Source organism: Myotis nattereri, assembly GCF_964212035.1.
Source record: "Myotis nattereri genome assembly, chromosome: 9".
NCBI classification, from domain to species: domain Eukaryota; kingdom Metazoa; phylum Chordata; class Mammalia; order Chiroptera; family Vespertilionidae; genus Myotis; species Myotis nattereri.
The window spans coordinates 82,003,043-82,029,034 of NC_138084.1; the positions used below are offsets into that span (position 1 = coordinate 82,003,043).

Below are 25,992 nucleotides of genomic sequence, written 5' to 3' on the forward strand. Positions count from 1 at the left end.
TAAGATGCAAATGATAGAACATATGAATCAGCATATATTAAAAACATTTTTATTGATTGATTTCTGGAGAGAGAGAGGGAGGGGAGGAGAGAGAAACATCAGTTTGTTGTTCCACTTATTTATTCTTTGGTTGTTACTTGTATGTGCTCTGACCGAAGATTAAACCTGAAACCTTGGTGTATCCAGACAGTGCTCTAACCATTGAAGCTCCCCAGCCATGGCTGAATCAGTGTATTTCATTGGACTTCTTATTCCTTTTCTTCTTGCCTTTCTTCCTATGTTTGCCTGGTCCCTAAATCCCAAGCAGAGTGCTTGGTGTAAATTCTTATCCTACAGGAGATTATGTTATAGTGATAAGTGACCACATAAGTGTGTACAGAGTCAAGTTTAAATACAGCATACATATTTCTTCTGTGCTTATCTGAGCTGCTTAAGATTGTAAGCTTCTCGGGACGCAGCTGGAGGCTGCTTATCTGCTGCATTGTCCAGTCTGGAGGTCTTACACAATAGTAAGTGCTTTGTAAATATTTGTTACCAACGTATTTACTGAAAGGGAAGGTGGGAATGATTTTAATTACATTAAACGAACTTATTTCTTGCTGTAGCCCTTTAGTGATATCATCCGTCCATCCGTCCATCCATCCATCCATTCCTTCCCTTTTTTAAACATTTATTTTATTTTTTATTTGTTTATTTAGTTTTTAAACATAATGGTTTTATTTATTTTACTTTTTAAATCTATTTTTTAATTGATTTCAGAAAGGAAGGGAGAGGGAGAGATAGAAACATCAATGATGACAGAGAATCATTGATCAGCTGCCTCCTGCACGCCCTCTACTGGGATTAGAGCCCACAACCAAAGGCATATGCCCTTGGCAGGAACAAACCCAGGGTCCTTCAGTCCACAGGCTGACACTCTATCCACTGAGCCAAACCAGCTAGGGCTATTTATTTCTAAAAATATATTTTCATTGATTTCAGAGAAGAAGGGAAAAGGAGAGAGAATAGAAACATCAATGATGAGAAAGGATCATTGATTGGCTGCCTCCTGCATGCCGCCTACTAGGGATCAAGCCTGTGGCCTTGGCATGTGCCCTGACCAGGAAGTGAACTGTGACCTCCTGGTTTATAGGTCGACACTCAACCACTGAGCTACATTGGCCAGGCCTATTGATTTAGGTAGCATAGAAAGGGAGGGAGGGAAGGAAGAAGGGAGGTGGGAAAGAGAGAAGGAAAGAGAAAACAAGAAACATGGATGTGAGAGAGACACATTAATTGGTTGCCTCCCACATGTGCCCCTACTGGAGTCGGGGATTGAACCCACAACCCAGATATGTGCTCTTGATTGGGAAATGAACCCATCACCATTCAGGATGCGGGCAGATGCTCTAACTGCTGAACAGCACCAGCCAAGGCTATCATCCATTTTTTTATAGATGAGGGAGGCTGAGAGGTTATGTAACTTAGTTAATAGTGGAGACTGACTTGGATTCAAGCATTACGCACCATGTAAGGTTTAGTTTCCTCCATACAATACCTTCTTGGATGTATATAACAAAGTCTCCATAACACAAGCCATTCAGCAAGTGACCTATGTGGGCACACAGCAGCATTGCACACATGAAGAAACGCCTGCCAGTCACACAACCAAAGTGGTGTGGCTCAGCAGATAGAGTGTCAGCCTGTGGACTGAAGGGTTCCGGGTTCGATTTTGGTCAAGGGCACGTGGCCAGATTTCGGGCTCCATCCCCAGTGGGGGGCATGCAGAAGGCAGCCGATCAATGATTCTCTCTCATCATTGCTGTTTCTGTCTCTATTCTATATCTCCCTCTCCTTTCCTCTCTGAAATCAATAAAAATATATATAAAAAGAGAGTGTTTAATTAGTACCATTCAACACAAAATCTTATCTACTTTTAAGGGTTTGTGTCTCCTCAAATTATGTGTACTGGCCCTAGCTGGTTTGGCTCAGTGGATAGAGCTTCCACCTGTTTACCAAGGTCCCGGGTGCGTTTCTGGTCAAGGGCACATACCTTGGTTGCAGGCTCCTCCCTGGGCCAGGCCCTGGCTGGGGCTCGTGCAGGAGGCAACCAGTGATGTTTCTTTCACATGATGTTTCTCTCTGCCTTTCACTTTCTTCCACTCTCTCTAAAAATCAATGGAAAAATATCCTCGGGTGAGGATTAAAAAAAAAAAGTGTACTGGTTAATTTGCATAGAGGTTTGTACACCCTATTTTTCCATCACATTTAATTCAAGTTATCTGTGCTAACATTTATACTTTTACTAGAGGCCCAGTGCACAACATTCATGCACTGGGGGCCGGGGCGGGGGGGGGCGTCCCTCAACCCAGCCTGCGCCCTCTTGCAGTCCAGGACCCCTCTCGGGGGATGTTGACTGCTGGCTTAGGCCCACTCCCGCCACTGCTGCTGTGCTTGCCAGCCATGAGCCCGGCTTCTGGCTGAGCGGTGTTCCTCCCTGTGGGAGTGCACTGACCACCAGGGGGCAGCTCTTGCATTAAGCATCTGCCCCCTGGTGGTCATTACATGTCATAGGGACCGGTCGTTCCACCATTCGGTGAATTTGCATATTAGGGTTTTAATATATAGGATTCCATCACTCTTCCTCACTAGAGCTCCTCAGGACCCAGGCTTTGCCTGAACTTCAGTTCCTGGGCCCAAGATATAGCACTTAGAGTGAAGTGTAACCGTTTTACTTAAAGTGGGATCAGAATATAGTCCCTCTTTTTCTATATGATTAATTAGGAGGATATGGTAGAGAATATTTTTATTTTTTATTCTTTAAAATTTTAATGCTTAATTAAAGTAACATTATAAGTAATTTCACCCTTTTTTGTTATAAAGATATCACAGTCATTGTAAAACATGAAGTGTTGTTTTTATGCCTATTTAGATAAGCTTCCCCAAAGGATGTAACATTTTAAAAAATTCCTTATGAAAAATGAGCTCAATTGAGCATTTCATGTGATTCATGATTGAAATGCTGCAAGGTCTGTAGAATAAAAGTAGTATTAGGCCAGGGAAGAAGGTAGTCTGCTCTGTTCAGTCTGTGACTTTGGTTGAAGTTTTCTGTGATTCTTGCTATAGTAAAGCCGTTTTTAAAACAGAGTAGGGGAAAGTAGGTTTACAGCTGTTCATATGGAAAATAATGCAATAATTAATAAATAATCATAAAAGAATAAACTGTCTTGCGTACTCACAACTGTAACTACCTTACCCCGCCCTGTGCGTTAGGCAGCAGTACACCTGGTGAACCTGGCAAGTCATGAGCAGATTGGTCTGACTCCTCACTTTCACTAGCGTTCATGTTATATTCAAACATACAGTAATGTTTATACAATGACAAACTATTTCTCTAATGACCATCCCAGAACATTAAAAGAAAATGGACTAAGTATTAGTTTGAAAACTGAGTCTGAACTTCAGTCACATTTTCTAAGCTGTTAGTTCTGATCGACATTAGGTTTGTCAGAAGAGGGGATTACAACAAGCAAGTCATTGTGACATGTTTTCCTGATGAGCACGTTCTGTGCTGGAAGGAAGTAGGTGGGAGTAGTCAACAAGGAGCCCTGGAAGCCGCTCAGCTCGGGCCCCCGTGTTCCTTCCTGCGGCAGGTCCAGAAAGAGGATGGGAAGGGTGCTTGTGAGGGCATCAGTGGTGCCCCCTCTGGGGGTGCAGGCCCTGCGGGCGATGCCGCCCCCATCTCAGAAGCTCCGGGCTCCCTCAGAGGAAATCAGCAATGGCTCTGCAGCTGTTGAGATGGATGTTGAGTCTTGTCTATCAGACTCCGCTGCTGGGCACTTGTGTAAACACACGACTGCTGCCTTCCCCCGGCTCTGGGCTCAGCCATGGGAAGCCTTAAGGTGAGGCCAGTGCATTGGTCCTTCAGTGAGTGAGACAAGATCCTGATTCCTGCCTCCTCCTTCCTTAGACCTACTGGAAGAGCAGGACATCAGTGTAGCCCTCTGTAGAAAACAATTTATGAGCCATAAAATATACAGAGCAAAATGTACCGGTCCTTTTACGCTCATGCTCCCAAATGACTACCCTCCAGAGCAGAGGTACCTAGTATCTAAAATGTGGGGTCCGCCACTTCAGTCCTTATCCTTTTCCTGAAGTGCCTCTGGGGAGGTTGGATGGACAGCATTGTCTTTGAAAGATTTATTGACTTGATTAAGTGGTTGACTATAGCGTTTACCAAAACTGATAACCAAGTTCTAATCATCCCTCAGATTGTAGTATCATAGCTACAGATACATGAAAAGCTCACATGTGTCTTATGAGAATGAAACTGAGATTCATAGAGATTAAGTAACATGTCTGAGTCGCCCACCTAATACTTTTGTGTGTGTGGTTTTCTTTTAAACTATTTTTAAAAATATATATATTTATTGATTTTTTACAGAGAGGAAGGGAGAGGGATAGAGAGTTAGAAACATCGATGAGAGAGAAACATCAATCAACTGCCTTCTGCATACTCCCCACTGGAGATGTGCCCGCAACCAAGGTACATGCTCTTGACCGGAATCGAACCTGGGACCCTTGAGTCCGCAGGTGGATGCTCTATCCACTGAGCCAAACCGGTTAGGGCTGTGTGTGTTTTTTTTATGTGGATCATGAACTGGTATTCAGACTCTGTTAAGTGCTTTCTTTTTTTTTTTTCAGACCAGATAAATTTAGTACTTTAAATTTCCTGAGGTTATAATCTGCCACTTGCTGGCTTAACTTAATTTCCTATATTAAAGATTTTTACTTTCTTTCAAACAGAGCAACCAACTTGGTAGGAGAGAAACATGCTTCCTGTTAAGTGATTTCTTATAAACCAGTGCTTCTTATAACATAAATTCAGATAATCTGGAGCAAGCATGTCAGACTCAAAGGCTAACACGGGCCAAATAAAGAAGGTTGAAGTGTATGTGGACTGCAAATAAACAAAAGCTTCAATTTTTATAGAAATGTAGGTTTATTTCTATAGAGACATGCTGAACACAAAGGGCTGAAATAAATGAGTCATCGTTAACATAAAATAAAGGAACATTTTAATAACAATTAATATTTTTTCTTGAACATTAACTTACCAGATACTGAATAACTGCACAGATTAATAAGTGTAACACAAATAAACCTATTTTTCTTGTTCTCCGAAAGTGAAATATTTCCTGTTGCGCACACCAAACAAGTCAGTCCAAGACTAATGACATGGCCATTGGCTGCTAAAATAGTTGCTGCTAGTGTTAGTGGAGAGAAATGGTGCGCCTGAGCATAAGGCTGTAAGGGAAATGGATGCAAATGATTATACTAACAGTCATTAGCGAATGTTGTAGTTCGTTATTAATAACTGGGGCCCAGTGCACAAAATTCGTGCACTGGTAGGGTCCCTGGCGGCTGCCGACAGGGGCCTTTGTCCCTCCCCCCAGCTGGCCCTGCCCACTGGTCGAACTCCTGGACAACTCCCGGTCCAGGGGACAATTTGCATACTATGCTTTTGTTATATAGGATTATGTATAATAGGATATTTAAAAATAAAGTTATGAAATTTTTATTAAAACGTTTTTTACATACCATTATATTGGCTGGGCCGCAAAAATATTTGTTGTGGGCCACGACTTTGACATGCTTGCTCTGGGGATATTGTTAAAATACACAATCTGAGTAGATCTGGGTGGGGCTTGAGATTCTACATCTCTGACCAGCTCCCAGGGGAATCTGTGCAGCTGGCCCACAGACCCCACTGGAAGGCAGGGCTCCATACCACAGGTGCTTTAATTTTAGACTTGACAGGTTTTGTTTTATTTTTAAAGAAATGGCAATAGCCCTGGCCAATTTGGCTCAGTAGAGTGTCGGCCTGCTGACCGAAGGGTCCTGGGTTCGATTCCAGTCAAGGGCAAGTACCTTGGTTGCCAGAGGGCATGAGGGAGGCAACCAATCGATGTGTATCTCTTACATCAGTGTTTCTCTCTGTCTCTCCCTCTCCCTTCCACGTTCTAAAAATCAATGGAAAAAATGTCCTCGGTTGAGGATTAAAAAGTAAATAAATGACTTTGAGCATGTTTTCATATGTCTCTTGGCCTTCTGAATGTCCTCTTTCGAAACGTGTCTATTTAGGTCCTTTGCCCATTTTTTGATTGGATCATTTATCTTCCTTTTGTTAAGTTGTATGAGTTCCCTGTAAATGTTGGCGATTAAAACCTATTGGCAAATATGTTCTCCCATGCAGTGGGCTTTCTTGTTGTTTGGTTGATGGTTTCCTTTGCTGTGCAGAAGCTTTTTATTTTGGTGTAGTCCCATTTGTTTATTTTTCTCCTCAGTTTCCATTGCCCTAGGAGCTGTATCGTTAAATATATTGCTATGACAAATGTCTGCTATTTTGCTGCCTATGGATTCTTCTAAGATTTTTATGGTTTCCCATCTTATGTTTAAGTCCTTTATCCATTTTGAGTTTATTTTTGTGTATGGTGTAAGTTGGTGGTCTAGTTTCGAGAGATGCAAATCAAAACAACGAGGTACCATCTCACACCTGTCAGAATGGCTATCATCAACAAATCAACAAATGACAAGTGCTGGCAAGGATGTGGAGAAAAAAGGAACCCTCCTTCACTGCTGGTGGGAATGCAGACTGGTGCAGCCATTGTGGAAAACAGTATGGAATTTCCTCAAAAAATTAAAAATGGAACTGCCATTTGACCCAGTAATCCCACTTCTAGGGATATATCCCAAGAAAACAGAAACACCAATCAGAAAGGACATATGCACCCCTATGTTCATAGCAGCACAATTTACAATAGCCAGGATTTAGAAACAGCCTAAATGCCCATCAGCAGATGAGTGGATTAGAAAACTACGGTACATCTACACAATGGAATACTATGCTGATATAAAAAAGAAGGAACTCTTACCATTTGCAATAGCATGGATGGAACTGGAGAGCATTATGCTAAGTGAAATAAGCCAGTCAGTGAAAGATAAATATTACATGATCTCACTCATGGATAATAAAGAACATTATAACTTTTTTTTTTAAATATATTTTATTGATTTTTTACAGAGAGGAAGGGAGAGAGAGATAGAGAGTTAGAAACATCGATGGGAGAGAAACATCAATCAGCCGCCTCCTGCACATCTCCTACTGGGGATGTGCCCGCAACCGAGGTACATGCCCTTGACCGGAGTCGAACCTGGGACCTTTCAGTTCGCAGGCCGACGCTCTATCCACTGAGCCAAACCGGTTTTGGCAACTTTTTTTTTAAAATATATATTTTATTGATTTTTTTACAGAGAGGAAGGGAGAGGGATAGAGAGTTAGAAACATTGATGAGAGAGAAACATCGATCAGTTGCCTCCTGCACACCCCCCACTGGGGATGTTCCCGCAACCATGGTACATGCCCTTGACCAGAATTGAACCCAGGACCCCTGAGTCCGCAGGCCGACGCTCTATCCACTGAGCCAAACTGGCTAGGGCAAGAACATTATAGCTTGATGAACAAAAAGATAGAGGCAGAGAAGCATCGCACAGACTGTTAAATTACAGCAGTAAGGCTGGGGAGTGTTGGTGGGGGGCGTGGGGATAAGAGATCAACCGAAGGACTTATATGCATGCATATAAGCATAACCAATGGACACAAGACACTGGGAAGCGGGTGAGGGCATGTGCGGGGGTGAGGGGCGGGGTGGGAGGGGGTAGGGGAGACCGGGAGGAGGTCAATGGGGAAAAAAAGGAGACATATGTACTACTATTTGTAATACTTTAAACAATAAAAAAGAATAAATAAATAAAAAATTTAAAGTAAAAAAAAAAGTAAATAAATGAATGGGAAAAAAGCATCCTATTAATGTTTTAGTTATTATGTTCTTAAATTTTATAATATTATACATTTTTAAGTAAAAGTGGGATTTTTAAGCAAAATTGGTTCCAGAAGTTTTTCTTTTTTAAAAAATTGCTACATTATGGAGATTTTCTATGTTAATAAAACTTACATGTCTTCTTGAATTAAAAAAAAAATTTTAATCCTCACCCTAGGATACGTTTTTTTAAAATTGATTTTTAGAGAGAGGGGAAGGCAGAAAGAGAGAGGGAAACATCAATGTGAAAGAGAAACATCGATTGATTGCCTCCTAGGGCTCGAACCCTAGATATATGCCCTGACCAGGAATCTAACCCGCCATCTTTTGGTGTATGGGATGATGCTCCAACCAACTGAGCCACCTGGCTTGGGCTTCTTGAATTCTTTTTTAAGGACTTATTTAATATATTTATATTGCTTATTTTCTAGGTTATTTTTTATTATTAATATTAGAAACAATGCTTTAATGACTATCCATTATGCAATTTCTAAATATTTCTTTTTTTAAGAAAATATATTTTATTGATTTTGTACAGAGAGGAAGGGAAAGGGACAGAGAGTTAGAAACATCGATGAGAGAGAAACATCAGTGAGCTGCCCCCTGCACACCCCCCACTGGGGAAGTGCCCGCAACCAAGGCACATGCTCCTGACCGGAATCGAACCTGGGACCCCCCAGTCCGCAGGCCGACGCTCCGTCCACTGAGCCAAACCGGGCCTAAATATTTCTTTAGACTAAACTCCTAGAAATGCAATAGGCTGAGTCAAAGGAATCATACATTAAACTTTAAAAAATACATACTATATCAAACTAAATAACTTGACACGTGCCTACATCTTAACCATGCAGTTTTTTTTGTTTTATTTATAATTTTTATTCTTTTTTTTTTTTTATTAAGGTATTACATATGTGTGTGTATCCCAACCATGCAGTTTTTATACATGGATTCTATTTTTTTTTTTTTTTTTGTTAATCCTCACCTGAGGATATTTTTTCCATTGATTTTTAGAGAGAGTGGAAGGGAGAGGGAGAGACAGAGAAAGAGAAACATCAGTGTGAGAGAGACACATCCATTGGTTGCCTCCCGCATGCGCCCCAACAAGGGGCCAGGAATCAAGTCTGCAACCCAGGTACGTGCCCTTGACTGCAATCGAATGTGGGATCCTTCCGTTCATAGGCCAACCACTGAGCAACTGGCTAGGGCTACTTTGTCCTTTTAAAAATAGAATGCGCCGAAACCAGTTTGGCTCAGTGGATAGATTCCGGTCAAGGGCATGTACCTTGGTTGCGGGCACATCCCCAATAGGAGATGTGCAGGAGGCAGCTGATCGATGTTTCTCTCTCATCGATGTTTCTAACTCTCTATCTCTCTCCCTTCTTCTCTGTAAAAAATCAATAAAATATATTAAAAAAATAGAATGCATGCCCTGGCCGGTTTGGCTCAGTGGTTAGAGTATCGGCCCACCAACTGAAAGGTTGCGGGTTTGATTCCAGTCAAGGGCACATACCTCGGTTGCAGGTTCCCCAGCCCCAGGATGGGGTGTTGGGGAGGCAACCAATCCATGTGTCTCTCTCATGTCAATGTTTCTCTCTCTCCTCCCTTCCATTCTCTCTAGAAATCAATGGAAAAAATATCCTCAGGTGAGTATTAAAAAAAAAAAAAAAAAAGTAATTCTCTGATCAGGCATATTAGAAAAATTCCAAACCAAATACTTAGAACAAACTAGAGGTGAAATGATTAACATCACATGTGGATGTCTGACCCTAGTTGCGATCTACTGTGTATTAGGGCAGTGCGGCGCCTGTGTGGTCTAAAGCCCCTCCCCACTCCCAGTCCCCTGCTTGTCTTCTCAGGGATTAGGTAGTAGTTTACCTAATGACCCCCACCGAGCTGCCCAGGGCCCTGGGTGTGCCCTCACTACTGCACCAGAGCGCAGTGTGCACGCGCTGGGCAGTCTGTAACGCCCTAGCACCTGTTATTTGTGTTCGATACAGCGTGAGTGTGGCATGTTTTCACTAAGGTACCTGAGATAACTGGGGATCAGCTACCATATTTAAGTCAAGAAACTAGACAAGGGTTGTGGGTGGAAGATATTTTTTTTGGAGGGCAGTATGCTAATATACATATTTGCACTTGTACAACTGATAAATCTTCAAGTTTCCAAAACTTGAAATTTTAAGAAGACTTTAGGAAATTAAAGTCTTATGAGAATTTAGAAATTACTTGATCTGTTTTATTTATAGAGTTAGAAATTGAGAGATGAATAACTTGCCTAAGGTCATGTAGCCAGTTCCTATCGTACACCAGACTAGAACCCAGGGCTCCAGACTCCTAGTCTGGTATCTCTTTTGCTATACTTCCTATTCTCTTGAGCAATATAAATTCTTTTAAAACTGTAATCCAATTTTACATGTTTATGTGTAGCTCAACATACTGAATACTCATTTTTGAGTGCTTATTTTAATAATGTTTTAATGTATGAAATAGTTTGAAATGAAAAATGCTTCCATGGATAAGTTGAGGTCTACAGAGATGAAAAGTACTCAGTTATGCTTGGCCAGCTTGGCTCAGTGGTTGAGCATCAATCTATGAACCAGGAGGTCACGGTTGGACTCCCGGTCAGGGCACATGCCTGGATTGTGGGCTTGATCCCCAGTGTGGGGTGTGCAGCCAAACAATGATTCTCTCTCATCATTGATGTTTCTCTCTTTCTCCCTCTCCCTGCCTCTCTCTGAACTCAATAAAAATATATTTAAAAAAGAGAATACTTAGTTATTCATAGTCCTTTATGCTTGCAGTTTTTTGCTTAATTAGAAATGCAGGTTCCTTTGTGTTATCAAACATTGTGACTAGAATAGAATTAGTTTAGGCACTGTTCTTTGTAGCTTTTCTATTTTTCAAAAATTTAGCATTTTGAAGCATAATATTATACCTCTGTAGTGTGATAATAGCACTTTCCAAAATTTTCCTATTGATCATTGAGCCTTGGCAGAAGCAAAGAGTAGCCAGGCTGGTGAGAAAGCTACTATGAATGGAGGATACGGCAGCTGCACAGGATACTGTTGGTCCCCAGAGCTAGGCACATTCTTCTTTTTGACATTGTTCTGCGTGACGCTGTAAATGTACAGCAGAGGCCAACAGAAAGCAGCCGCTTTACTGTTGGGAGACATGGAAAGCGAAGTAAAGCTGGCCAAAGAGGGACCAGACTAGACAGGGAAATAGTTTATCTTGCAGAAATTATTTGGTGAATTTTTTAAAGTTAACTGTGACTGCCATTTAAAATTCACAGAAGTAACAAAGGCAGGCTGCTTTGGCCTTTAATATTTGTTAACTATTGGTTGATAATTTGTTGAATTATTCACAGAGCCTTTTTGGAACTTTTTTCCCTAGAGGTTATAAATATTTAAGGCATTTTTTTTCTTTCCAGAAGACTTTAATATCCAAAGAGTAGTTCCACCTATATATTTTCTTTCTTTTTTATAAAAATTTAATTGTTTAAAGTATTACAAATAGTAGTACATATGTCTCTTTTTTTCCCCTATTGATCTTCCCCTAGCCTCCCCTACCCCCAGCACATTCCCTCCCCCTATCCCCCCCAGTGTCTTATGTCCATTGGTTATGCTTATATGCATGCATACAAGCCCTTCGGTTGATCTCTTACCTCACCCCCCCAACCCTCCCCGGCCTTCCCGCTGTAGTTTGAGTCTGTTTGATGCTTCTCTGCCTCTGTAGCTATTTTTGTTCATCAGTTTATAATGTTCTTTTTTTTAATATTTTATTGATTTTTTACAGAGAGGAAGGGAGAGAGATAGAGAGTTAGAAACATCGATGAGAGAGAAACATCAATCAGTTGCCTCCTGCACATCTCCTACTGGGGATATGCCCGCAACCCAGGTACATGCCCTTGACCGGAATCGAACCTGGGACCTTTCAGTCCGCAGGCCGACGCTCTATCCACTGAGCTAAACCGGTTTCGGCGATAATGTTCTTTATTATCCATAAATGAGTGATATTTATCCTTCTCTGACTGGCTTATTTCACTTAGCATAATGCTCTCCAGTTCCATCAATGCTGTTGCAAATGGTAAGAGTTCCTTCTTTTTTACAGCAGCATAGTATTCCATTGTGTAGATGTACCACTGTTTTTTAATCCACTCATCTGCTGATGGGCATTTAGACTGTTCCCAAATCTTAGCTATGGTGAATTGTGCTGCTATGAACATAGGGGTGCATATATCCTTTCTGATGGGCGTTTCTGTTTTCTTGGGATATATTCCTAGAAGTGGGATTATATATATTTTCTTTATTGTCTGTGTTTGCATTGGAGATTCAAGTTGTTCATGGAGTGCTGATTTCCCTGGTCAGACACTTAGTCTACAAATGATCTTTTACAAGGTCATATTCTGAGGCAGTGGTTCTCAACCTTCTGGCCCTTTAAATACAGTTCCTCATGTTGTGACCCAACCATAAAATTATTTTCGTTGCTACTTCATAACTGGAATGTTGCTACTGTTATGAATCGTCATGTAAATATCTGATATGCAGGATGGTCTTAGGCGACCCCTGTGAAAGGGTCGTTCAACCGCCAAAGGGGCCGCGACCCACAGGTTGAGAACCGCTGTTCTGAGGAGCGATATGTAACACTCCTGGGAGGTCCAGAGTACTAATTTGAAATGCAAATTGATCAAGCATTTGGGAACATTTTTTAAACTTGTGATAGTGTGAACCTGGCATGTTACTGTGGAGTGTGATAGAGTAACACTTATTGATTGCATGTTAAGGTTGGACAATGTATGTGAGATCAGAACAGTGTTAGTTTAGTTTTCAGTTGTTGTTACTGAAAGGAAATATATCTTTTTTTCTGAGATTTTAGGCAAATATTACATTTTAACATGATTGCGTGGTGTTAATACATTTGCCTTTAATTAGGAAGAATACATGGGTTCGTGTGCTTGGCCCTGGATATAAATGTAAATACTTTTATCGGGAGCTGTTTGGTTTGGACCTTTGAGGGGTGGTTCCTGTAGCGTTTGTAGGGTGTTGATCAGCCTGTCCTTGGGCGGCCCGCTGTTTGTTCTCTGTTGCTTGGGTACCAGTTAGTCAGGGGCCACGCAGAATTGGGAAGGTAGCTGTGGCTTGGCCAGGATGGTCGGAATAATGGTATCAGTTTCTGGGAGTCAGCAAAGGGTTATGTGAGGTCTACCATTGCATCTTCAATAGATAATTCTGCCTGCCCTGTGTGTAAGCTGTGTGGACATGGGGAGGGGAACTGGCACTTACTGAAAGTCTACTTTATTGGAAACTGTTCTTTCACAAATGTTTTCCTATGAGGTAGGTATCATCTCTTTTTACAGATAGGAGAATTGAGGCTCAGATGTTAAGAAACTTACTAAAGGTAAATGACTGATACAGGATATTAAAATTTTTTTTTATTGGTTTTAGAGAGGAAGGGAGAGGGAGAGAGAGAGAGAGAGCAACATCAGTGATGAGAGAGGATCATTGATCTGCTGCCTCCTGCAGGCCCCCTACTGGGGATGGCGCCTGTAACCCAGGCCTGTGCCCTGACCGGGAATCCAACTGTGACCTCCTGGTTCATGTCTGGATGCTCAGCCACTGAGTCACACCAAACAGGTGGCCCTTTTAAATTCTAATTGAAAACTTAAAAACATATTTTAGACTTCATCATAATGCCTTTTTGTTAATTTCCTGCCTGCTCCACATCTCTGTCTCAGCCACCCTTTCCACCTTGCTTTCTGCCTTTTTCTTTCGCTGACCTTTCTGTCCAAATCTGTATCTACTTTAGGGCTATTGGGTTAGTTTTTTCCCTCTATTTGCGCTGCTCTTTTGCTGAGTCTACGTGGCCAACTCCTTCTTGTAATTTAAACTCTCCACCCAAATTTTTCTCAGAAAGCTTTCCTTATTCACTATTCTAAAGCATCCAGGATTTTCTTATTATACTACTCTATTCTCTGCATAGAACCTGATGTTTATCATGTTGATTTTTCAAAAAAATTGTTGTTTCTTGCCTTGTTCCTCTCAGATTGAGTTATTCTTGTATTATTATTTATTAATTATTGTATTATTTTCCCAAATAAACAACTGTAAAGCTGTGTTGTCCCATCCTGTATTTGTTGAATGGATACATTGAGAAAAATCAAAACCATCAGGTACAACTTTGTTTAATTCACCGCCTCCATTTGTCTCTCTCTGGACCTGTCCTCACTCCTCTTCTTCCTGTTTGAGAGGAAGGAGATGTGTCTTCTTTTAATGTGTGTAGAGTTCCTAGTTGTGCTGTAGATTCCATTTCCTGTTCAGTTTTCTCTGAAAATAAAAACCTTCTGTCACATGCCTCTTGTGATCCTTGCAGGTCCTGCTCGTAGTGCCAGCTCCCCTTCTTCCTTCCATGGACTGACCCCGGGACCTACCCTGTTCACATTTTATATGTGAACATATATTCTGTAAGATATATTCTGAATTGTAAGCAGCTGACTTACAAGTGCGATTTTAGAATGTAACACTGACACACTAGGGACTGTCTGTATTTGTTTTATTAAAGGTGAGTTCTTGACACTATTGCACTTAGAAGATAGTTGTCTTCTGAGGCGGAGTCTTTTTTCTTGGCTATGCCATTCTCGTTTGGCCTGAAATTCTTGAGAGGATGAGCACTTCCTAAAGCCTTGAAATAATCATACATTAAATATTTTTGTTGATTAGTTTATGTTTTTTTGCTAGGCTTATCTGTAGGTCTGTTCTTTAAAGTTTTGGAAATGGTGTATATCTAGCTTTAGAAATTTAATACTGCCTCACTCATCATTTAAAGAGTCCCTGCTGAGTATTCATTAAATGGGAATTTTGCAGTTGTTCTAGATAGACCTGATGATTCCACTTCTGGGGGAATCTATCCTAAGGAAACAGTCTGATATATAGAAGAATGAAGTACCCAAGGATGTTCATCACAGTGATACTTGGAATACTTAAGACTTGAGAACAATATAAATGATAAAACAGAGTGTGGGCAATGATTAAGATATGGTATATTCATAGACTGCAACCATTTAGACATCTTAAAAGGTTTATAATGAGCTTCTGGTGACAAAATATAGGTATTTTAAAATGTGAAATAATGAGTAAGATGTCAGAGTTCTGCAAATGTTAGACTAGGTTGTTTCAAATTAAATATACTGCCGACAACTAGAAAAGCTAGAAGGTACAGAAAAGCTGTAAAAGCAGTGAGGAATTATGAGGCCAAACTCTGGAAGATGAGGAAAGCTCAGAGAGGTGAGCCTGGTGTTTGAGGCTGCCTTGCCGATGAGGTCACTGCTGATTTAGCCAAGGAGGACAAAACATTGGAATTAGAGCCTGTCAAAGTGGAGGGCCCTGGGAAACACTCTAGGTTTTTGGGTGGCGTACCTGAGGACCTAAATCGTAGGAGTAAGGGTGAAACAGAAGTAGACCAGTCTTTTTAAGGACTGAAGCCCAGCTTTTAAATCTTCTCAATTCTGGATTAAGATGATCTGGGATTCCTAGTGTCCATAACCTATCTGCCTGCCAGTACCAAAAGTAAGTCCTTTCTGAATAACATCTTCAGTGGCCTCAGCTTGTCTCTCTACTTTTTTATAGATAACTAGTGGCCCGGTGCATGAAATTCGTGCCGGGGAGGGGGGGGGGTGCCCCTCAGCACAGCCTGCATCCTCTCCAATCGGGGACCCCTTGGGGGATGTCCGACTGCCAGTTTAGGCCTGATTGCTGTGGGACCACTGGCTTCTAACCACTCACCTGCCTGCCTGATCTCCCCTAACACCTCTGCCTGCCTGCCTGATTGCCCCTAACACCTCTGCCTGCCGGCCTGATCGCCCCTAACTGCCTCTGCCTGCCTGATCACCCCTAACTGCCCTCCCCTGCTGGCCTGATCTCACCCCCAACTGCCCTCCCCTACCAGCCTGATCTTGCCCCCAACTGCTCTCCCCTGCCAGATTGATCTTGCCCCTAACTGCCCTCCCCTGCCAGCCTGATCTTGCCCCTAACTGCCCTCCCCTGCCAGCCTGATCTTGCCCCTAACTGCTCTCCCCTGCCAGACTGATCTTGCCCCTAACTGCCCTCCCCTGCCAGCCTGATCTTGCCCCCAACTGCTCTTCCCTGCCAGCCTAATCTTGTCCCTAACTGCCTCTGCCTGCCTGATCACTCCTAACTGCCCTCCCCTGCTGGCCTGATCTCACCCCCAACTGCCCTCCCCTGCTGGCCTGATCACCCCTAATTGCCTCTGCCTCAGCCCCCACCAACCTGGGTAAAGAAAGAATGTATGAGGAGAATTCTCAGCCTAGGTAATGGAGATACTACACAAATGTTGGTGCAGGTCTGTGATTGCTTGAATGGGTAACATGTAGAAGTAGTTCAGTTGGTTTTAATTTCTGTCAATAACAGTGTAAGCATTACCCTGTGCACCAAAAGTTGCCAGTTCGATTCCTGGTGAGGGTACATGCTGGGTTGTGGGTTCGGTCCCCAATCGTAGTGCATGCATGGGGCAACCGATGGATGTTTCTCTCTTCCTCTCTTTCTGAAATCAATCAAAACATATTTTTTAAAATTAAAAAAAAAAGAAAAAGAAATTACTGGCAAATTCTGAGAGACCTGAATTTATCTGAGAAGAAAGGGTATGCCAATGAGCTCCATGCTTCCCTGGGTCCACAGCCTCTCTGATCCTGTCCCCTAGTGGTGGTTCAGAGGCCACCCTCCAGCACCGATTCACCTCCCGGCGGCCATCTTCACTTCCGAGCTTGAGAATTTCCTCATGCGCTCAGGAGTAAGCCATGCGTTCAGAAGGAACTTGCCATGTTTCATCGGCTCTTTTAGGCATGTGTGTGGATGTCCCCCACCTTCCCTGCCTTCCTGCTGCAGTTGTTTAGTCTGTTACATGTTGTTGGAATCAGTAGCCTCCCATATGGTTTTACCCTTCTAGGAGAACCACTGAAAATGTGAATAGGCCCTGGCTGGTTTGGCTCAGTGGATAGAGCGTCGGCCTGTGGACTAAAGGGTCCCGGGTTTGATTCTGGTCAAGGGCTCATGCCTGGGTTGTGGACTTGATCCCCAGTAGGGAGCATGTAGGATGCAGCCAGTCAGTGATTCTCTCTCATCATTGATGTGTCTCTCTCTCCCTCTTCCTTCCTCTCTGAAATCAATAAAATATATTTAAAAAAAAATAAATTGATAGCCTATGGACAGAGGAGTTATTGATCATTTCTTGTATTCTTATCCATTTTTCAGATTTCTGCAATAACACATATTTTAGGAAATTGTCCTTAAGATCCTCCAAGTAATAGCCCTTCTTTTCCATTTGTTTCAGGTGGTGCGGCTGTGTCAGAACCCAAAGCTGGCGCTGAAGAACAGCCCGCCTTACATCCTAGACCTGCTGCCAGACACCTACCAGCACCTGCGCACTGTCCTGTCAAGATATGAGGGGAAGATGGAGACACTTGGAGAAAATGAGTATTTTAGGGTGTTCATGGAGAATTTGATGAAGAAAACTAAGCAGACCATAAGCCTCTTCAAGGAGGGTAAAGAAAGAATGTATGAGGAGAATTCTCAGCCTAGGTAATGGAAATACTACACAAATGTTGGTGCAGGTCTGTGATTGCGTGAATGGGTAACATGTTAGAAGTAGTTCAGCTGGTTTTAATTTTCTGTCAATAAGAATGCAAAGCTGACATTTGATTTCAAGGTGGGGTTTATAGAAAAGGTTGCCTGGGGGGTGTTGAACTGTCCTCACTTCCTCTGAAAAGTCAGTGGCTTACCATCATGAAGATGAGGTGGAGGCAGTGGGCCCTTTGGAGACCCTGAAGATCATGACATTTTGTGGGTAGGTGACGGTTTGAAAGAAAGAGGCTGGAGTGTTAAGCTGAGGTATAATAAGGGCAGATTTTGCCGGAGCTGTAGCATATTAGGTAAATTGTAAGTATGGGATAATAGGAAAACAAATTAAGGCAATAGTTTAGATAACTTTTAAATAAAAAGCAGTGACATAACATTTATTTTATAGGTAAAGTGACTTTTCAAATAGAATAGATATTGGCAAATGTAAGTTAATTCAATAAATATTTGAGGGATCATTATATATTCTTTTATTCTTAAGTACCAAAAACTATATTGGCTGTCCTGTTATTGGTTGTTGGAAGCTACATACTCGGAGAGAAGTAGGTTGATTATATATGTGGGTATAGTTGTATTTGATTTTATTCAATTGAAAGTAGATTAACTCATCTAAAACAAGTAAAAAGTGTAAGTTCCACTAGTACTTCTTAGGAAATAAACTACTCTTGAGGAGTGACCTGAATTAGGGGCAGTACTTTCGGAGGGCATTCAGCAGTAACTTGCTACCTCTTATCCTTGTGCCCTTTGATGCTGCTGTTTTAGATTCTGTCTCTCACTTAATATTTGATGCACATCATTATTCCTATTGTCTTTACTACCAGAAATCACTCAGGTTCGGTCCCGGATACTAGTCTTTTTCTTCTTTATTTAAAAAGGCATCGGGTGACTAAATTCAATGTGTAGGAACCTTTGTGACTTCTAGTTTATATGAAAATGAACTTTATTCCTTTTAATTATTTTAATTTTATGACTTATGTTAAAACCTTGAGCCCTAACTGGTTTGGCTCAGTGGATGGAGCATCAGCCTGCGGACTCAAGGGTCCCAGGTTCGATTCCGGTCAAGGGCATGCACCTTGGTTGCGGGTACATCCCCAGTGGGGAGTGTGCAGGGGGCACTGATCAATGTTTCTCTCTCATCGATGTTTCTAACTCTCTATCCCTCTCTCTTCCTCTCTGTAAAAATCAATAAAATATATTAAAAAAACAAAACAAAAAAAACCTTGACTATATGGAACTCAGCTAACTAGTTTTGTATAGTTGAGTTTAAAAAAACTAATTAAAAAATACAATTTTACTTTATTAGGTACCAGAACTTTCAAAATTTAGTTGCCATCTACAGTGAACTAGGTTCTGTTTAAATTCTAGGTGAAAAGAAGAGTTACGCATTTAATTATGATGCAACAAGATAAATGCTTTCGTAGAGGTGTGTACAAAATGCTGTGAGAATACAGTTTTGCTTAGTGGCTTTAGGGAGTGTGACAGAGAGAGGTGTTATTTGAGCTAGATTCTGAAGGGTAGGAATTTTCTAGGCAGAAGAGTGAAGAAAGGCCTTTAACAGTGGCATGAAAACGTCAGCTCTGTATGTTTTAGGACATGAGCAGTGTGGTTTGGCTAGAATTGGGGAGAGAGGTAAGCTGGAAATACAGGTTGGAATTGGATTGTAAAGAGCTGTTCTTTGACCGCTAAACCTTCTCCTATAGATAACAGGCTGCCACAAGAGAGTTTTTTCTAAAAGGGCATTTTTCTCCTTAAGATTTTAAAAAATAGATTTTTAGAGAGAGAGGAAGGAAGAGAAATGATACCAAAATCTCAACAGTAGTTATTTCTAGGTATTGGAATTAGAGGTCATTTTAATTTTCTTTCTGTTTATATTTTCAACATTTTCTACAATGAATATGTAATCCACCAAATTATTTTTAAAAGAAGGAAAAATATATGATCATTTTTAGGTACCAACATGGATTCACAAGGGCAATCCAGAGAAACATGTTGTTTATTACAGAACATGATCGGTTGACTCAGCTGAGCTCAGCGAACTTAGTTACACACAGTGCTAAGTCTCATTGCCAGAGGCTAGAAATCTTGGTCGAAATGGAGAAGGTGAAGTTAACGGAGGTGAACACACACGCTGAGTTCCCAACACAGCCCTCTCCAGCTTCAGGACGCAGTGCTTGTAGGCCAGGATCAGTCCTGAGTCACTGGGTTAACTGTAATACATGACAGTAACATGTTCGGTTTTCTTAGAAAATATCATGTAGGGGTAGGCAACATATTAGTGCCTAAAGTACTGTTTGTTTCTTAAAACTGTATATCTAGTTGTCAAGAGCTTTTGTTTATTTTTTATTTATTTTTTTTTAAAAATATATTTTATTGATTTTTTACAGAGAGGAAGGGAGAGAGATAGAGAGTCAGAAACATCGATGAGAGAGAAACATCGACCAGCCGCCTCCTGCACATCCCCCATCGGGGATGTGCCCGCAACCCAGGTACATGCCCTTGACCGGAATCGAACCTGGGACCTTTCAGTCCGCAGGCTGACGCTCTATCCACTGAGCCAAACCGGTTTCGGCAGCTTTTGTTTATTAATGTAATTTTTTTCTCAAACTTTTTTAATTTTAAGATCCTTTACATTCTAAAAATCACTGAGGACGTTAAAGAGTTTTGTATATTTGGGTTATACTGGTGTATCTCAATATTAACCATATTCAGTATTAAAACCAAGAAATTAAAAATATTTAAATAGTTAAAATAACATTTAAACAATTTAAAATAACAGTGATAAGCCCATTACATTTTTTTCTTTTATCTTTAAATTCTTTATTAGTTAAGGAATTACAAATGTGTCCTCATTCCCCCCCCCCCATTAACCCCCATCTTCCCCCCCACACTCATGCTCTCATCCCCCTGTTGTCCATGTCCATTGGTTTGCCTTATATGCATGCATACAAGTCCTTTGGTTGATCTCTTCCCCTTACCCCCACCCTCCCCTACTTTCCCTCTGGTGATTAATAGTCTGATTGCTGTTTCTCTGTCTTTGGATCTGTTCCTGTTCATCAGTCTATGTGGTTCTCTATATTCCACAAATGAGTGAGATCATGTGGAATTTATCTTTCTCTGACTGGCTTATTTCACTTAGCATAATGCTCTCCAGTTCCATCCACGCTGTTGCAAAAGGCAAGAGTTCCTTCTTTTTTACTGCAGCGTAGTATTCCATTGTGTAGATGTACCACAGTTTTCTAATCCACTCATCTGCTGATGGGCACTTAGGCTGTTTCCAAATCTTAGCTGTGGTGAATTGTGCTGCTATGAACATAGGGGTGCATATATCCTTTCTGATTGGTGTTTCTGGCTTCTTGGGATATATTCCTAGAAGTGGGATCACTGGGTCAAATGGCAGTTCCATTTTTAGTTTTTTGAGGAAGCTCCATACTGTTCTCCACAGTGGCTGCACCGCATTGTCGTTTTGATTTGCATCTCTCGTATAATTAGTGAGCATGTTTTCATATGTCTTTCGGCCCTCTGTATGTCCTCTTTCGAAAAGTGTCTATCTAGGTCCATTGCCCATTTGTTGATTGGATTGTTTATCTTCCTATTATTAAGTTTCATGAGTTCCTTGTAAATGTTGGAGATTAAACCCTTATCGGTGATATCATTGGCAAATACGTTCTCCCATGCAGTGGGTCTTCTTGTTGTTTTGTTGATGGTTTCCTTTGCTTTGCAAAAGCTTTTTATTTTAATGTAGTCCCATTTGTTTATTTTCTCTTTAGTTTCCATTGCCCTAGGAGCATTATCAGAGAAGAAATTCCTTCGACATGTTTGCGATTTTGCTGCCTATGGATTCCTCTAGTATTTTTATGGTTTCCCATCTTACGTTTAAGTCTTTTATCCATTTTGAGTTTATTTTTGTGTATGGTGTGAATTGGTGGTCTACTTTCATCTTTTTGCATGTATCTGTCCAATTTTCCCAACACCATTTATTTATTTTATTTTTATTTTTTAATATATTTTATTGATTTTTTACAGAGAGGAAGGGAGAGAGATAGAGAGTTAGAAACATCGATGAGAGAGAAACATTGATCAGCTGCCTCCTGCACATCTCCTACTGGGGATGTGCCCGCAACCCAGGTACATGCCCTTGACCGGAATCGAACCCGGGACCTTTCAGTCCGCAGGCCGACGCTCTATCCACTGAGCCAAACCGGTTTCGGCCCAACACCGTTTATTGAAGATACTGTCTTGACTCCATTGTATGCTCTTGCCTCCTTTGTTGAATATTAATTGGGCATAGTGCTTTGGGTCAATTTCTGGGTTCTCTATTCTATTCTATTCTATTCTATTGATCTATATGTCTGTTCTTGTGCCAGTACCAAGCTGTTTTAAGAACAGTGGCTTTGTAATACAGTTTGATATCTGGTATTGAGATCCCACCTACTTTGTTCTTTCTCTGGATTGCTGCAGCTATTCAAGGTTTTTTTTTTATTCCAGATGAAATTTTGGAATGTTCATTTTAGATCTGTGAAATATGCTGTTGGTAATTTAGTGGGGATTGCATTGAATCTTTAGATTGCTTTGGATAGTATGGACATTTTGATGATGTTGATTCTACCAATCCATGAACACGGTATGTTCTTCCATCTGTTTATGCCTTCCTCTATCTCTTTTTTCAGTGTCCTGTAGTTTTTTGCATATAAGTCTTTTACTCCTTAGTTAAGTTTATTCCTAGGTATCTTAATTTTTTGGGTGCGATGGTAAATGGGATTGCTTTTTTAGTCTCCCTTTCTGTAAGTTCACAATTGGTGTAAAGAAATGCCTTAGATTTCTTGGCATTAATTTTGTATCCTGCTACATTGCCAAATTCATTTATTAAGTCTAATAATTTTTTGATGGAGTCTTTAGGGTTCTCTATGTACAGTATCATGTCATCTGCAAATAAGGACAGCTTTACTTCTTCTTTTCCAATTTGGATGCGTTTTATTTCTTGTTCTTGCCGAATTGCAATGGCTAACACTTCCAGTACTATGTTGAACAGGAGTGGTGAGAGGGGGCATCCCTGTCTTGTTCCTGTTCTTAGGGGAAATGGTGTTAGTTTTTGTCCATTGAGTATGATGTTGGCTGTGGGCCTGTCATATATGGCTTTTATTATGTTGAGGTATGATCCTTCTACTCCCACCTTGCTGAGAGTTTTTATCAAAAATGGGTGTTGAATTTTGTAAAAAGCTTTTTCTGCATCAATTGATATGACCATGTGGTTTTTTTCTTTCAATTTGTTTATGTGATGTATCACGTTTATTGATTTGCGGATATTGTACCATCCTTGCATCCCTGGGATAAATCCTACTTGGTCATGGTGTATGATCTTTCTGATGTACTGCTGGATCCGATTTGCTAAGATTTTGTTGAGGATTTTGGCATCTATGTTCATGAGGGATATTGGCCTGTAATTCTCTTTCATTGTGTTGTCTTTACCTGGTTTTGGTATTAGGGTGATGCTGGCTTCATAGAATGAGCTTGGAAGTGTTCCTTCCTCTTGAATTTTTTGTAGTAGTCTGAGGAGGATATGTTTTAGTTCTTCCTTGAATGTTTGGTAAAACTCCCCTGTGAAGCCGTCTGGTCCTGGGCTTTTGTTTGCTGGAAGCTTTTTGATGACTGCTTCAATTTCTTCCATAGTTATTGGCCTGTTGAGATTTTTAGATTCTTCCTGATTGAGTTTTGGAATGTTGTATTTTTCTAGGAATTTGTCCATTTCCTCCATGTTGTCTAGTTTGTTGGAGTAGAACTGTCCATAGTATTTTTTAACAATCATTTGTATTTCTGTGGGGTCTGTTGTTATTTCGCCTCTATCGTTTCTGATTTTGTTTATTTGGGTCCTCTCTCTTTGCTTCTTGGTGAGCCTGGCTAGAGGCTCATCAATCTTGTTTATCCTTTCAAAGAACCAGCTCTTGCTTTCATTGATCTTTTGTATTGTTTTTTTGGTCTCTATGTCATTTATTTCTGCTCTGATCTTTATTATCTCCTTTCTTCTGCTCACTCTGGGCTTTTTTTTGTTGTTCTCTTTCTAATTCTTTGAGTTGTAGAGTTAAATGATTTACTATCGTTTTTTCTTATTTTTCGAGGTAGGCCTGTAGTGCTATAAACTTCCCTCTCAGGACTGCTTTCATTGTGTCCCATAGATTTTGGATTGTTGTACTCTTATTGTCATTAGTTTCCAGGGTGTTTTTAATTTATTCTTTGATCTCACTGGTAACCCAATCATTATTTAGTAACATGCTATTCAGCTTCCAAGTGTTTGAGTTTTTTGGATTGTTTTTCTTGTGGTTTATTTCTAATATTATGCCCTTGTGATCTGAGAAGATGCTTGGTATGATTTTAGTCTTCTTGTATTTGGGGAGACTTTGCTTGTGACCCAATATGTGGTCTATTTTTGAAAATGTCCCATGTGCACTTGAGAAGAACGTATATTCCGTGGCTTTGGGGTGAAATGTACTGAAGATGTCAATTAAGTCTGTCTTATCTAGTGAGTCATTTAGGATTGCTGTTTCTTTGCTGATTTTTTGTCTAGAGGATCCAGTGATGTCAGTGGTGTATTTAAGTCCCCTACTATGATTGTGTTGTTGTTGATCTCTCCCTTGTTATTTTCCAGGAGGTTTTTTGTGTATTTGGGTGCTCCTGCATTGGGTACATATATGTTTATAAGGGTTATATCCTCTTCTTGTATCGATCCCTTTAATATTATGAAGTGGCCTTCCTTATCTCTTGTTATGGCCTTCACTTTGAGGTCTATTTTGTCAGATATAAGTATTGCTACCCCAGCTTTTTTTTCATTTCCATTTGCCCGAAAGATATTTTTCCATCCCTTCACTTTCAGTCTGTGTGAGTCCCTTTTTCTGAGGTGGGTCTCTTGTAGACAGCATATATATGGGTCATGTCTTTTTATCCATTCAGCCACTCGATGTTTTTTGATTGGAACATTTAGTCCATTTACATTTAAAGTTTTTATTGAAAGATACTTGCTTGGAGTCATTTCTATTTTTGTGCCTGTGTTCTTTCTTACCTTTATATTTCTTCTTTTTACAGCATTCCTTTTAACATTTCTTGCATTGCTGGGTTGGTAGTGATAAACTCCCTTAGCCTTTTTTTTGTCTGCAAAGCTCCTGATTTCCCCTTCAATTTTGATAGATAGTCTTGCTGGATATAGTATTCTTGGATTCAGTCCTTTGCTTTGCAACACTTTGTTTACCTCCTTCTATTCCCTTCAAGCTTGATGTGTTTCTGTTGAGAAATCATTTGATAATCTGATGGGGGATCCTCTGTAGGTAACTCTCTGTTTCTCTCTTGCAGCCTTTAAGATTCTCTCTTTGTCTTGTACATTTGCCATCATTATTATGACGTGTGTTGGTGTGGGTCTTTGGGGTTCATCTTGCTTGGGACTCTTTGTACTTGTGTAACTTTTTTCTTCCCCATATCTGGGAAGTTTTCTGTCATTATTTCTTCAACTAGATTTTCTAATCCTTGCTGCTCTTCTTGTCCTTCTTGAAGCCCTATTATGCATATGTTACTTCGTTTCATGTTGTCCCAAAGCTTCCTTAGGCTCTCCTCCTGCTTTTTAATTTTTTTCTCCAGTTGCTGTTCAGATTGAGCTTGTTTCTCTGCCTTATCTTCTAACTCTCTAATTCGGTCCTCTGCTTCATCTAGTCTGCTGTTGAAACTTTCCATGGTGTTTTTGATTGTAGCTATATCACTTTTCATTTCTTCCTGTTTCTTGCATAGGTTGTTGATTTTCTCATAATTCCGGTGAATGAATTGTACAACCATTATTCTGAATTCTCTTTCTGTCATGTTGCGTGCTTCAATTTCATTAATTTCCTTTCTTGGCGACTCCTCATTGTCTTTCCACTTGGTGTTGTGTCGTCTCTTCATTCTGATTATCTCCCAATGGTTCAAATGTCAAGTTGCGTGGGCCTGGACCATGTACAGTGGGAGCCTTACACCACCCTAGTGTCACTGAAGAGCTCTGACACTAAGATGCATTGTTGTTGTGGGTTGGTGGGAACCAGGATCGCTCAGAGTTAGTGTTGCCAGCGCTCAATGTGGCCTCGTGTGTGCCCTTAGAATCAGGGACCCTGCCTGCACCGTGCTGAAACAGAGACCCCCCTGGATCGTGTTGAAAATCAGCACACCCTAGCATGTGCCAAGAGTCAGAGTTCCCCAAGAATCCAGTATCAAGAGTCTCTGTTGCTTCGCGCGACCTTGCATTGAGAATCAGGGTCCTTGTGTGCCCATGCACCAAGAATTGGAGTAACTGGCTCTTAGTATGAATGCATAGAGAATCAGGGATCTCAGTTGCAAGTGATAAGAAACACAGTCAAGTCACTGGTGCTTGGTGCTGCCTCCTGCCCAGAGAATCGGGGTCCCTGGGCCCGCGCTACGCGGGACAAATTCCCGGTGTTCGCGCGTTTGCTCCCAGCCCAGGACTCCTGAAGCCGGCA

At 41.0% G+C, this 25,992-nt stretch overlaps 1 protein-coding gene across 1 annotated transcript in view; it reads left to right on the top strand.

Annotated features, from left to right (window-relative positions):
* The window catches only part of CBL (Cbl proto-oncogene), a 100,667-nt gene that overhangs the window by 11,019 nt on the left and 63,656 nt on the right, over positions 1–25,992 (top strand). The window contains exon 2 of the mRNA XM_081098583.1: positions 17,202–17,449. Within this exon, the coding sequence (XP_080954709.1) occupies positions 17,202–17,449 (248 nt within the window). The remainder of the gene's footprint in view (positions 1–17,201; positions 17,450–25,992) is intronic.